This window comes from Haliotis rubra, unplaced genomic scaffold, assembly GCF_003918875.1.
Source record: "Haliotis rubra isolate DU_JTF1 unplaced genomic scaffold, ASM391887v1 Scf136, whole genome shotgun sequence".
Lineage (NCBI taxonomy): Eukaryota > Metazoa > Mollusca > Gastropoda > Lepetellida > Haliotidae > Haliotis > Haliotis rubra.
In genome coordinates, this window is record NW_025765292.1 from 1,673,584 (window position 1) to 1,689,407 (window position 15,824).

General features: G+C 39.1%; 1 protein-coding gene across 1 annotated transcript in view; it reads left to right on the plus strand.

Annotated features, from left to right (window-relative positions):
- The window catches only part of LOC124268083 (kinesin-like protein KIF13B), a 256,588-nt gene that overhangs the window by 84,821 nt on the left and 155,943 nt on the right, over nucleotides 1–15,824 (plus strand). Inside the window, 3 exon segments of the mRNA XM_046703101.1 lie at nucleotides 13,056–13,113; nucleotides 13,385–13,477; nucleotides 14,106–14,286. Of these exon segments, the coding sequence (XP_046559057.1) occupies nucleotides 13,056–13,113; nucleotides 13,385–13,477; nucleotides 14,106–14,286 (332 nt within the window).

Below are 15,824 nucleotides of genomic sequence, written 5' to 3' on the forward strand. Positions count from 1 at the left end.
GCTGTACCCTACCCTGTACCCTACTGGTACACCACACACCCTGTCCTGATACAGTCAGCTGTTACAGAATACGGTACTGTACCCTACTGGTACACCCCTGTCCTGATACAGTCACGGCTGTTACAGAATCGGAATCACGGTACTGTACCCTGCTGGTCCTGTACTGTACCGGTACTGTACTGGTACACCACACACCCTGTCCTGATACAGTCAGCTGTTACAGAATACGGTACTGTACCCTACTGGTACACCACACCCCTCTGTCCTGATACAGTCAGCTGTTACAGAATACGGTACTGTACCCTACTGGTACACCACACACCCTGTCCTGATACAGTCAGCTGTTACAGAATACGGTACTGTACCCTACTGGTACACCACACACCCTGTCCTGATACAGTCCTGTCCTGTGATACAGTCCTGATACAGCTGTTACAGAATACGGTACTGTACCCTACTGGTACACCACACACCCTGTCCTGATACAGTCAGCTGTTACAGAATACGGTACTGTACCCTACTGGTACACCACACACCCTGTCCTGATACAGTCAGCTGTTACAGAATACGGTACTGTACCCTACTGGTACACCACACCCCTGTCCTGATACAGTCAGCTGTTACAGAATACGGTACTGTACCCTACTGGTACACCACAACAACTGTATAGTAGAGGCCAAAATTATGCTATTATATACTGAAGGAAACAAATAAGGGAACACCACTTCACGGCATTGTCCTTTATTTATTCTCATATTTCCTCCCCCAGCACAATTCAAAGCTGGTGATGAATATTGGAAAATATTTAAGGAATTTTTTAATTTTCCTGTGATTCCATTAGTTAGTTTCTATCAGTATATATACCAACTATAAACAGTTACACTCATGACACAGTCAGTTGAGTTATGTGAATGTGCAATCATGTCATTATTGTATCACTTTCAATCAACTTATCAAAACAGAAACAGTTACTTGAAGAGTAGAGTAATGCTTAGTCTCTGAATATGTATAATTTTGATAATAACAAATAAACCCATTTAAATTGAAAAGGAGCCCCAGTGAGTTGGGAGATTCATTCTGAACCTGGGGAAATCTAGACTTGCTTCATTTAGTGCTTCAGCTTTGAGCGGAGGGCAAGGCAGTAGGGAAAATAATGTGGTTCAGGGACTTTGAGACAGACCACTGGAAGAGCTTTGACATTTCATATGCGTTAAGAGTGAGTGAAATATCTGAACGGGCTTCCTTTGGCCAGATAGTGTTGACAGAAATCTCATAGAAAGTTCTTAGCATTACTCTAGCATGAACAAAATATCACATCACATGGTTTTATGGGATGGAAATAATTCTGCTGTAACCTTTCATTGGTGACGGAAGATAAGTAAGTTGCAGTTCCAACATCACTGACATGTGAGACCTGCTAATTATTTTTTTTGACAAGAAGGATATTTTTGTTTATTTACGTTTATTACAGCATCAGCGTTCATTGAAACCGATGTAAGTGATGTATATATATAATCAATATCACAATTCCTCAAACCATTAATATTATTGTACCAGATCTGAGTATAAAAGTACTGTCTTTGATGTACACCAGAGAGTTTTTCTAATCAGACAGTTTAATAACTGGCATACTTTAGTATGGATTGGTTGTCTTGCTTTTTCTGGTGGTAATTTTTGGCTCTAGTGTCCTTGCATTTGAAATTTTAATAATCAAGAGTCAATAGTCATTGTCTGAATACATGCACCCCTGTACACAGCTGTTTTTTGCTGGGGAAAGGGAAAGGGTTCCTAAAAAGAAGATGAAGTTCAGCATTTGATATTTTAGTGAATTTTGTGCTTTTTGTCTATGACGTAAATGTGTTATGTATAAATATATAGAACCAATTCTTATTTTTGACGATATTTAATTCTCACAATATTTTTCAAAATTTAATATGAAATAGATAGATTATTATACTTTAATAGTTTCTTTACTGAATTTAAACTCCCCTTATTATTATGACATATTTTGTTTTGTGGCTTACATACGATTCTCTTTGACTTGCAAACAATGTCTACTGAAGTCCATGACAGTGAAATATTTTTTAATCATCCAAGGGTCCCAGTTGTGTTGAATCAAAACAAGTGAAACAAAGGGCTGTTTGATACTGTTGAACATACCCCAAATTACCCCTCAAGGTCCGACTGGCCATTTGGTCTGAAAAGGCAATATTCCAGATCTCGGTCCCAATTGAATCTTATTTTGTAGATATTTTTTAAAATCTTCTGCAATGCATAAGTTTTAGGAAGAAATATTTTATCATGATAGATACAATTGTCTTCATGACAGCCACTTAACAAGAAGAATCGTTATCTATTAAATCCCCTGACTTTATATTGGTACACAGGAGAACAACAAGGTATAAATCCTGTATACAACGTATTTCGATGCACCAAGGAATATTTATGATGAGGAGCTGTCAGAAGCATAGTTATTTCAGACAATAAAGTCCAACAAACCCCAAACGAGACCTCTATAACAGAATTTCAATTTCATGGAAGGGTTGTTCTCAATTAAATATTTGAAATATAAATTTCTGCCCATGAGAGATATTTTTTGCAAAAGGCAGAACTTGACATTTTAAATCTTCTAATCCAAACAATGGTTACAGAAGTTTAAAACCCACTATTTCTATCCTCGAGCCACACGATCTAACAGAGATTTATCTAAATCTGCTCAGAGCTGATATTTATCCCCAAGTCTGCAAGGAAATGACAGTACTGAAAAGCTGAAACTGAAAATTTCCCATTTCATCAGAATTAATGACAATAAGAAAGAAAAAATAAATAAATGTTGCAACAATACAGTATGTTCGTTCATTCACAATATCCCTAGAAAAGACACCTGGTTTGGAATCCCAGATAACTCCTTGTCCCTCACCCCAACCCTGCCTTGACCAGTGAGTCACACTGAGTCATTAGGTAAGGTACCCGGTACATGGAACATGAGGAAGCTTAAGTATGTTATGGGTGAGCGGCAGGTATTCAGCCTTCCCTTGGGTACTAAGCCAGTGCCTTAATGAAGTTATTTGTTTCTATCAAAATTATATATTTTCGTCTAGATGCAGGTATTCCTAAAGCTATTTGAGCTGTCATGCTCAACTGTTGTGGCCTGCTGTCTTCCAATTTATCTTATTCACATGCTGTTGCATAGACAGCTAAAGGTCCTTGGTTCAATGCCGTGGTTGTGTCACACCAAGGTACAGTACAAGTGTTACTTGTTGTTGCCCAGCCTGGCACTTGGCGGTAAGGGCTCAAACAAGGTCTGAGTCAGTATGGTATGGTATGTTAGTGGGCTGGAACTATAGACCCATCAAGGCCATACAGGCAGCCACACATAGATACACGTAGTACACGTTGCTGTTCAACTGCAATAATCTTGAATGCAACATTGACCCTGACCTTAAAATGATACCCAATCTCAAGTAAAGTGAGACTAAAATTCACAAACAACCATTTTCTTAAATAATACACATTCACTTTCTGACAAACTTTTCATATTCTTAATATTCCTAACTAAAATTGAACTGCAAGAAGATGGTAAAACCTAATCATCCCACCCTGCCCAATGTCTGAAGTGACTTGTATGTCCATATCATGAAGAGGAAAACAGCAAAACTGCATCACACTCCAAAACATCTCATTGCTTTTAAACCAAGGGAGATTTTTCTCTCATGGGTAAATATTGGCCGGATAATCCTTTGCCAAGAGTTCAGGAAAGTGGCCTTACAGGTGTTTGGCACAGACTGCTTTAGACTTTTTAATTCTGTGTAAAGGAAGTTTGTGATGTTGATTGACTGTATGTACAGGCTCTGGCCCAATCTTTAATTGCCATCACCACCCACCTCCACTACACACAGAATTGCCTGATTGTAATGGAAGACCACATTACTCCTTGTCTAAATACATTGTGTGGCACTGCAGTTTATAACCTAGAGAGTAACCTTGTATGCTGGACACTGCCCCTGTCATGGCCTCATTTAAGGCCTTTAGGCCACCTTTTTTTCACCTTGAATACTAAAGCAGATTAACAAACTACGTGTGGTGTTGTACTTACTGGGGAAAAACAATGCAGACTATCACAAAACACATGAGTATTCTTCAAGTTGCCAGAGTTGATGTAATGTTAAACTTACCCACAGAAGAGCTGCTTATGAGATGATTGAACATCAAAAAACATGTATGAACATTTTCATTCCTTGAGGACCATGCCGAAGGTGTCCTCCATATTTGATTCGCCCGAATAGCTGCAAAATAGCTGGTGCGGCATTGAACAATTTTCACTCACTCACTCCTAATTTGATGGTGTAACAAATTAACAAGAACTTCTTTCGTGTCATATTTCAAGGTTTAATGACTAAAACACCCACTAAGTCATTCAAAATTATTCAAACTTTTGCAGTAGATGTCAGTTTAGTTTGAAGTATAATGAAAGGGACAGCCAACATTCCCTGTTTCATGGCCACCAGCCTAAATAATTCCTCAAAGTATGAACTATATGATGGTCATAAAGTCTCATCCATCTGATATATGTCCTCACTTCGTTACTTTTCCTCTACTTTTACCATGAAAAGATGGGATAAAGGGATGGGTTTCTTAATCCGTCAAACTACAGCCCAGTAACTCAGAGTGCTGTGGATCGGCCAGATACCTGAGAGGTCCACAGAGACGACACTAATGCAGTCACGATACCGAATTGTCCAATAATCCATTTTTATTGGTGTTTGAGCTGTCATGTGATCGCCCAATCTAATCTACAAGAAACAAGTATCTTAATGAAGTTGCCATCGTTGTAAGTGGGCTACAGGTTGTAAATGTTGTCCAGAATAATAATCCAGGTTATAAATCTCGCACAAGAGATGATCCTGGATCAAGCTGCCATGCACATGGGCTTGTGAATGCTTCTCTGCCACCGCACGACAGTTGAATGATGGATGAACAGCTTCTTGCCTTGATGGATGTCAGCAGATACGTATATGCTGATGGTCAAAAGTGCATCACTGTGCGGGGGAAAAGTTGCAATTTATACAGACAAACCTAATACCCAAATAAAATGATATCCCAAGTTCATCGTAAGCCATTCTGGTGGTGATCATTTTCTGACTGAGTGGTAGCCATTGATGACAACAATATTGATAATAAATTTGTTTTTGGTGGCATTTGAAATATTGTAGTAGTTGTGTTTTTTTTCATATTTCATCAAAACCAAGTTTAGCAGGATACTCAAAATATGTTAGTGTGAATAAACATTTTTTCTATGTACAGTTTGACAAATATCAGAGCGATAGATTTTTTACCATGTCTCTTTGAAACTCTTATACTGCTCACTCACTCACTCACTCACTCACTCACTCCCTCAGGATAATCACTCACTCACTCACTCAGGATAATCACTCACTCACTCACTCACTCACTCACTCACTCACTCACTCAGGATAATCACTCAGGATAATCCGGGATGGACATGTTACCGGGGAACACGTACTTGTCGTACAGCTGACTAATGAAGATTGACTGGGTTTATGTCAGAGCATGATGTTCATGCTTTTAACCAGTGGTATGTCTCGGCCATTTCTGATCTGGAAAACAACTGATATTAAAGAAAATGCCCAAACACTTTCACTTATCTACAAGTAATTGAGCCTTTATGGTATTGACATGCCATTCAGTAATTCAGTTCAGAATGTGGTTAGAGCATTTATTTCATTTTATTTGTTGGTTGTTTATTAAAGGTCACATATACTCTAGGGGGGTACAAATACATAAATCACTAATTGGCATCGTTATAAATGAAACCCCGTCATTAAAACCACTCATTTCGATCTTTAATTAACTTAAATCGACCTTTTTGACAACAGTGCACAATTCTCACCCGCGAACGAAATTTCAACCAATCAGAGCGGTGCGTCTCTGTGACGTCATATGAGGAATAGATATGAGGGCCGATGCAGAATTCATGTACATTTCAGGGGGTAAATTATCTTGTTTACAGGTTTGTATAAACCTGAAATCGTGACAACTGTTGTGAAAAATGAAAGCTATATGTTCTCACAATCTACTGTCATTTAATTTTGTTTCCTGCTTTGCCTAGTTTCCGAGTTACAACTTGTTTTCATAGACGATTCTGTCAAAATCGCATGGTATCGCTAGGCCTTATTTGTTCGAGCCAGACGCTTGTGATAGTGAAAACGATGATCAGCCTCGCCCATCACGATTACGGTTAATTTCTTCAACCTAAACAGTGCGACATTAAGAAGGGTGGATGCCCATCAGATGCAGTTATTTGAAAATATGCCCGTAGTTCTTGTCTGATTCTAATAAAGTTATCAAAGCAGTGTGGGCTTTTTCAGGTTTTCTAATGCCTGGATGGAATAATGACTGATACAAATTGATCCCATTTCTGTGTGTTTTTTTGAACAAGTTGTGTCATGGAAAATCTTTATGGTCATCAATCATATACATATTTTACTACAACTAGTAAGTAGTTTTGATTCTTTAACTTCCGTGTTAGCGATCTGAACACAAGTAAGATATCGTTTCAGGCTTCCACAACGCTTGCTTCGCACTCACAAACATAACCCATTTAGCATGAACTGCGGGGTCCTGTGGAAATCTGTGCATGGTGACACCATCGCCCGACCCTAGGAGCAATTGACGACAATGCAACGATTTGGCATGTCTTCGTTGATGTCGAAATAATCAAAATGACGAGCTTGCTACACACTTTATATACAACTAACTGAAAATCCTTCCTCATATGACGTCACTGCAGTGCTCTGGCGACAGAGTTACGTAACCTGTCTGTGGTTTCGTTGGCAGGCGAGAGTGAAGCAGGCGACTTTTTGGCAACTATTTAACGCTCGGTATTAATTAACCACACGTTTTTTAAGAATGAATTTGGTGTTCCGCATAAGACTAACCACAAATCTTTCATATGTAATGGTTAAAAGAGTACCAAAAACAAAGTTTACTTGTTCTTTAATGTACTCAGCAATATTCCTGCTCTTTTGACAGTGGCCTGTAAATAATTGAGTCCGGTCCAGATAATCCAGTGATTGATGTCATGAGCATCAGTCTATGCAGCTCGGATACGTTGATATGCATCAACCATGTCAGCAAGCCAGAACACCCAATTCTGATCAGTTGTCTCTTACAACAAGCATGGGTTGCTAAAGATGAATTCTAACCCAGATCCTCATGTGTCATGTGCAGACAAAATCATGACCTCCAGAAGTTGTCTGCGAACCTAGTACGATATGTAGAGACCAAAGGTTGTTCCATGAACCTAGTGCAGAAAGTAAAGGCAGCACTTCATAAAGCTGTATGTCAGTCTTTGTTTCATGAAAGAAATGAACAGATGATATCTTTTTTCAGTCTGTTACGTTCTCTTAAAAGTGCAAGTGCTGGATTGTGCAGCTGAGACAGTTATTGGTTATTAATTTGTTCCTGTATTACAACATGCTAAGTAAATGGGGAAAATGACTCCTGTTATTGGCACCAAGAACCCATAACATTTTTATTTTTAGATAATGATTTTAGACATCAAAAACGTTTAATGCATTTTACTGCATAAAGAGAATATAAAAGGTCAACCATTTTATCCTAAATTCCTCGCTTGGGAGGCCCTTTTCACTCAACATTGCTCAAATAATGAATATTCATGCTATTCATGTCTATTAAGGAACACTAAAGCAGCCATCTCCCCAAACAGACAAAACCTGCTCCATCTTAACAAAAAGTCAAAGTGGTTTCCTGAAGGAGTGTCTTGTCCATGAAGTATAAATTTCATATCTAACTAGGAAGCTATATGAGCAGTTGAAAGTCAAGGGTTTAAATTGTTGCCAGTTTATATTCACCTTTTTTGTGCAACTAGAACCTATGTAATTAGCATGGAAAAGGGAGCACAGAGACAGTTCCCATAGCTGGAGGCTTTTCTATACCACCATCTCTGGTATTGGACTCGGTCTGTGGTGATGTGTAGGTTCTGATTTCCAATAACTCCCTTTATGTAAATAAATCTGAACTAAGACTTAAAGAGTAGTTTACATGTGATAAGCTAATCTATTAAGCACTGTACCAAGTTGTGAAGCGGAGGTGATGTTGGAGGTGATGTGCGGCTTGCATGGCTTCATCATGCCAGGTTCAGTTGCTGGTCGTGGTTCATGTTCTTGCCTGAGAAGTATCAGTCCACAGATTACCTGTTCTGAGGGTTCCTACAAAGTCACCAGCATCTCTGGCTTGCATCACTCCTTGAGGCTTTCCCCACACAACAGACTAACACAGGGTTTTCACCCTTAACTACCCCACAGCAACATACAACCTGATTTACTCACTCAAGTTGTAAGTTTAAGTGATAATTCTTGTTGTTCATTTTAGGGGTGCAACGATTTGGTTCGATAGAGCGAAATTCGAATCTGACACCTTAGTTTCGATTTTCGATAACCATTATCACTATTTCAATTTGATATTTGAAATACCTATTTAAATTATTTCCACACAGCCAGAACGACATTTTGACTCCAACTCGAGCAGTTTCGAGTGCTGAAATAAGGTGAAACGCAGATTAGTTGACGCTGGGCTAAGTTATCGAATGAGAATTGTTGTTAGTAGACATCGCCAAGTTGACGATGGATTTCACACTAAAAAGTCTGACTGAGAGTTAAATGAAATCTGATGTTTTTACTTTATGAAGAATCGAATCGAAAATGATCGAATCGAGTGACCAATATCAACAACAAAAAATCGAATCGAGGCCTGGGTAAATTGTTGCAGCCCTAGTTCATTTGTGATCACAGATGGTCTGTAGCAGTATGTAGGAAACAGGTGAGTAATTCAAGCTGGCTGAAACTGTGGTCTGTAGTAGTATGTAGGAAACAGGTGAGTAATTCAAGCTGGCTGAAACTGTGGTCTGTAGTAGTATGTAGGAAACAGGTGAATAATTCAAGCTGGCTGAAACTGTGGTCTGTAGTAGTATGTAGGAAACAGGTGAGTAATTCAAGCTGGCTGAAACTGTGGTCTGTAGTAGTATGTAGGAAACAGGTGAGTAATTCAAGCTGGCTGAAACTGTGGTCTGTAGTAGTATGTAGGAAACAGGTGAGTAATCCAAGTCTGAAACTGCTGTAGTAGTATGAGGAAACAGGTGAGTAATTCAAGCTGGCTGAAACTGTAGTAGTAATTCATGGTGGAAACAGGTGAGTAATTCCAAGTAAGTGGTCTGTAGTAGCATGTATGTATGTGGTCTGTGGTATGTAGCAGGTGAAACTGTGGTCTGTAGTAGTGAGTAATTCAAGCTGGCTGAAACTGTGGTCTGTAGTAGTATGTAGGAAACATATTGTAGGAAACAGGTGAGAGGTAATTCAAGCTGGCTGAAACTGTGGTCTGTAGCAGTATGTAAAATCCAAGCAAAACTGTGGTCTGTAGTAGTATGTAGGAAACAGGTGAGTCACTGTGGTCTGTAGTAGTATGTAGGAAACAGGTGTAATTCAAGCTGGCTGAAACTGTGGTCAAGAGGTCAGCACAGTTCTCAATGAAACTGTGGTCCTAATGAACCTGAATTATTTGCATATGTGTTCCAATCAATGCAGATGACACCGACAGGTTGTGATTCTGATGAGTTCCCAATATGCTACTGACAGCGGATAAACTGAGCATTACATTTTTTTTCTGATTGAGAAAAACTCCAACTTGGCAGATGACATCATGGCAATAGTGAATGTTATCATTCAGAGTAATTCAGTAATGATGCCACTACATTGGAACCACATCATGCTGCATAATTGTGAAGGTATATCAAAAACTATATGTGACCCGTGAAGATCCGGGGTAGAATAGGTCTTCAGCAACCCATTCTTGTCATAAAAGGCGACTATGCTTGTCGTAAAAGGCGACTAACGGGATCGGGTGGTCAGGCTCGCTGACTTAGTTGACACATGTCATGGGTTCCCAATTACGCAGATCGATGCTCATGCTTTTGATCACTGGATTGTCTGGTCCAGACTCGATTATTTACAGACCGCTGCCATATAGTTGGAATATTGCTGAGTGCGGCATAAAACTAAACTCACTCACTCACTCACTCACTCAAAACTATATGTAACACCCAGTGTGTAAGTGTCATCTCCCTGATTGGACAAGGTGACTTCTTAACAGAAATGCAGAGGTTAAGCCAAAATCATTTCTCACAGAACTAATTTGTGAAACCAGTTGAAGACCACACAAAATCAATGAATAATCAATAAATAATATTTATACACCGTCTCAGATTGTCAATAAAAATGTCAATGCAGTGGGTCATATAAGTGGCAGAAGCAATAAGTAACAGGCCCTAGAATTACTGTAGTCCTCTCATGAATGTTCACAGTATTGCCTGCTTCCGTTCTTGAACCCAGGATTGGAAGATTGCAAGAGTTTGGTGTTTCCAAATAGGTGTCCATACCACATTTGGCAAGTAGATAAGAAGCAAACCTGAAAAGCCTTGGATATCTCTTTTGTCGTTGTTGTACAGCAAGCTCTTCAAGCAACAGTTCCATCATTTGCTGTGTAACTTGAATCAAGTGGTTGGAGTCCTGCAATCAGCTGATTGTGTGTCATCATTCACAGACAGCACTGGTCATGGTGGCTGAGTGGCCCTGGTTATGATTCTAGGTTGTCAGCACCTTGTCCATGCTCCTTGCTGTAACTGGGTCTTCCTTCCTAGATGAAGCTGGCCCAGCACAATGAAGATGTTAACTCACTCACCCAGTTATAGTAACTCCAGCAAGGAGACTGAATACTTGCAAGTTATTTTAGCTGTTTCTAGAACATCTGTAAACTTTGACATTTTAAAACCCATGAGTGTTCAGCCTTTATGCTCTCTATTCTGTTATATAATTGCCAGATAAGACTCCATTTACATATATGATACAACAGTATATGAGTAGCCTCTTAATAACATTCATCTTTTCATCACTTTTATCACTGTCCAGATCAAATGGAGAGTTTATCAGGTGTGTTGTCAAAACAACCATCTGATCTCATAAATTCAATACTGCTTTGTTAATCATCCAAACATGACTCAGTTTTGCAGAAGTAATCTGATTCTGGTCGTATTTCATTAACCAGAGATTTCATTATGGATCCCATGGAGTTAAATTTTATGATGGATTTAATTATGACAGAGTAGTTGTTCAGCATTGTGTCCATATGTGAGAATCATATCATGTTCATCGTAGTTGATAAATATCCCATTTCACCCAAGTGAAATGTCAATATTTAAGTTGAGCCTGCAGATACGTCTTCAGCACCAAAGACAATGCTTCTGAAAGACTGTCTTCTTGACGCCTTCTGACACATTCCTCACACACCATATGCAAAAATCCATGTTCAGGGCCCCTAGCATCTTCCCAGTCATCAGTGAATACCGTTCCGTATCTCAGTCCTCAACCAGGGTGTTGTGTGACCCCTGCAATAGTTGGAGCCCAAAAAATGACAAATTTTCTCACTGATGAAATAAGTGTGTAATAAAGGTAGCTCGTAATATGAATACGAACTGCCTTGGTTATCGATTTGCAATTGTTGTAGCTGATTAAAGTGGTGGCCACTGCTAGCCGATGAATCACTGAGTTTTAGCTGAGAGCTGTGAATGGGTTTGTTAGTTGATTCTTAGGCATAAATAAAAAATTATTTTGTCATGGAAATTTTCGGTGTAATTCGCCGAAATAAAGCTTTATCTGATGTGATGTGAAAAAGATTCTATATAATGGTAATATGCAGATATTGAAGCTGATATCTGTATGCCACTTAACTCAGTGACAGAGGAGCTTCAGCCCGTACTGGGTTTTGTCAATTATATTTCTTCATGAAATCAGGTTCTTTTTAACTATAGAAGAGATCACGACTATTATCCTAGTGATGAAAATTGCTTGGAATTTTGTCATCGATCATTGGCTGAAATGGGTTTCTTCCAACCAATCAATCATCAGTTATTATAGGCTGCTGATCTTTTGTGTATTTTACTGAAATAACTTGTCAAACAAACGGCATTTAGTGTGATGAAAATATTTTAAGTTGGATTACTTCTTATGAAAGTGTCTGAATAGTAGTGTATTATCAATCAGTGTGTACATCTTTTGCAACGTTGAATCATTAAACAATTCAGATTTCCATATGAGTGATGTTGCTGTTTTCGTTGTTTGTGAAATGTGACTGTTATACCTGGGAGGCCCATTAATGCCTTTCTGTGTGTCCCCACCTCCATGGTCTAGTGTATAGAGTGTCTACCTGGAAAACAGAAGATTACTGGTTCGATCCCCACCTGCATTTTTCAAAAATGTTTTCAGTGTTAGAGTACTTTTGTTCACCTGCTTGGCTCATCGCATAAAAGGACTGATTGATTTTGAGTCCATATATTGTGTCTGAGTGGGGTTTCTCTGTTGGCTATAAATATTTTAAAAATAATCACATTAGTCCAGACTAGTACAAGAAGAAGTCCAAAACACACACTACCTATATGACATCATGAAGCAAACTATTCTGTTCCTGATTAAAACGACCAGTGAAGATCCGGGTTAAAATTAACCTTCAGTAACCCATGCTTGTCGGAAGAGGCGACTAACGGGATTGGGTGGTCAGGCTCACTGACTTGGTTGAAACATGTCATCGGTTCCCAATTACGCAGATCGATGCTCATATTGTTGATCACTGGATTGCCTGCTCCTGACTCGATTATTTACAGACCGCCGCCATATAGCTGGAATATTGCTGAGTGCTGCATAAACTAAACTAACTAACTCACTCACTCACTCTGATCATGACCCTTTGTGAACAGACCGGGAAAGCCTTGGCAATAAGGCTACAAGAGTTGCCTCCCTTATACCAAACTATAGTCGGGCAAAGGGTACATGAAGTAGTCATAAATCACTTAACTTATTTTCTTTTTAGTCAATGTTTCAGTATATTGTAAGCAAACACTCCAGTTTCTTAAGACTGGGGTTGCAATATATATTTGTTTAACACATCACTTTTTTTTTTCTTTTCAGACTTTTGCCTTTGACCATTGTTTCTGGTCCATGCGTCCAAATGATCCGAAATTTGCAGGTAATGATACTGTTTGGTTTGGAACTAAATCCTGAGCATATGAAGGAGTACACTCTTCATGAATGATTTCCATGATTTTTTTCTTTCAAAGTAATAGTTGATATATTCTGTGTACAACTGATGTTATATTCATCATGTCATAAGTTTGTATTTATAACACACATTAGTATTGTTGAAATAAGATCAAAATTAAATAACCATACCAGAGATTGACCCCAATTTTGGAATTCAGTATATGTGATAAATATAGCTCACTAATGGTTTGTTGTAGACCAAGAGTCAGTATTCAACTGTCTGGGCAACGACATCTTGGAGTGTGCCTACGAGGGATACAATGGCTGTATATTTGCTTATGGACAAACAGGTAAGAAGGCAGTTGTAAGAACAGTCTTAGTTAATCTCATTTGTAATAGTTAGGATAACAAAGTTGCAACAAATTTATTTATGTTTGAATATCATAAGACTGTGTTGAAGAATTTGAGCTGAAACAGTCTTAATCCATAGATCACTGTGTGAAATTTGTCCAGGTGTCCAGTTCACAGAATGACCATAGCCCTATGATTAACATCTACAGTTTAACATAAACTTTTTCAGTTCTAAAGCTGCTAAGTGGAGTAGGCCCCTGTTTTTAAAAACACCTTTGTTGTAAAGTAGGATTTTGATTGGGTGGTGATAATGGTTGCTGTGGATAAATATATGGTCAAACACCATGGTGTCTAGGTTATAGAGACCTACATCAACATGTAGTTATCTGAAGTTGGACACAACTACAAAATGGTGACTTGATAAGGAATGCGCATGGACCAAGTTTTTACATAGAGACAACCATAAATATGACTCACCATAGTTCAACACAACAGTATCTGAATATATTTTCCTATGCATATAACTTTCCTATGCACTCAGTATGGTAATGAAGGAGACCTGCATCTCCACCAATAACTGATGCTGCATCTTCATCCCGGTGATGATGGTTGATGTTATTGTTGCAGGGTCGGGGAAGTCATACACGATGATGGGGACGAAGGAACAGAAGGGAATCATCCCTCGCCTCTGTGATGCTCTGTTTGACCACATCGCCAAGGTCACTAAGGCAAACCTGTCTTTCAAGGTGGAGGTGTCCTACATGGAAATCTACAATGAGAAAGTCCACGACTTGCTAGATCTGACAGGGTTGGTCACATCATCATGTTCTCTGCCATGACTATCAGTTAGAGTTGTAAAAACATCTTCTTCCCTTGATATGGAAGAATCTGGAACCTTTTAAGCAGGGGCATCCTATGTTGTCTGTGCAATATTCATGTTCCTGATGTTCTCGATTAAACCCTGATAGCGTAGTAATCAAATGTGAAACTTGGAGTTTGCAGTAAAGTTTAAATCAAAATTTAATCTTTTTTCCAAACAATGTGACCCAAATTAAGTGGAAAAGAAAACTTCACAAGAAATGCTGAATATCCATCACTGATGGCCGCTGTAAATCAATAACAAGATGTTTGTTTCTTGACAGCTCACTTACTTTTTACAAGCCATGCATGATCAATGGCCCTCAGTCAGTTCACACCGACTATTGCGGGCTAGTCCTGAGATGATGGCATGGTCAGTTTCATGAAAAATATCATGTAAAAGCATGCCTGAAGTCACACAGGGGAGATAATCTGCTTGCTTAAAGGATGACAAGATAATTATCAGAAGTTTGAATTTTTATGTATTTTGCTTACAGGTAGGGGGGATGCTTGTTTCTCTTATTTGTTTTTTACCTTTCCTGAATTTGTTAACATATTTACTTTCCATATTCACAAATCTCAACCAAAAGCAGAGTCAGTTGTGACTACATCGTCAGTTATTTGCCAAATAATCAGAGGAACATATGCTCAAAATAGGGAGTTTCATGTATCATTTTTGTCACTGATGTGTCAAATGTGTAAATGTCCCCCACATGTCTACCATAAAACTTACTGAGGCCATCAAAGTTGTAACCTTGATCAAATGATCAAACAATTTCTGAATTCTTTGAAGGGGAAGTAGGTCATTCCTCTGGGCTGATGGTGAGGAAGGGCAGTCATCAATAAGAATATGCAACTGACGCAAACCTTTCATGTGTCTATATGTATATGGCAACCCATGTGTCCTATATCTAACCCATGTGATATCTTAACACATGTGTCCAGGTTCCAGATATATCAACCACATGTGTCCAGGTTCAGATATGTCAACCCATGTGTCCAGGTCCAGATATTCGTCAACCCATGTGTCCAGGTTCAGATATACAACCCATGTGTCCAGGTTCAGATATGTCAACGTCAACCCATGTGTCCAGGTCCATATGTGTCCAGTCAACCCATGTGTCCAGGTCAGATATGTCAACCCATGTGAGATTTGTCAACCCAGTGTCATGGTTCAGATATGTCATATTCATTCAACCCATGTGTCCAGGTTCAGATATGTCAACCCATGTGTCCAGGTGTCATGCAGATATGTCAACCCATGTGTCCAGGTCAGATATGATATCAACCCATGTGTCCAGGTTCAGATATGTCAACCCATGTGTCAAACCCATGTGTCCAGTGTCCAGGTCAGATATGTCAACCCAGGTCCAGATATGTCAACCCATGTGATCCAGGTCAGATATGATGTGTCCATGTCAACCCATGTGTCCAGGTCCAGATATGTCAACCCATGTGTCCAGGTTCAGATATGTCAACCCATGTGTC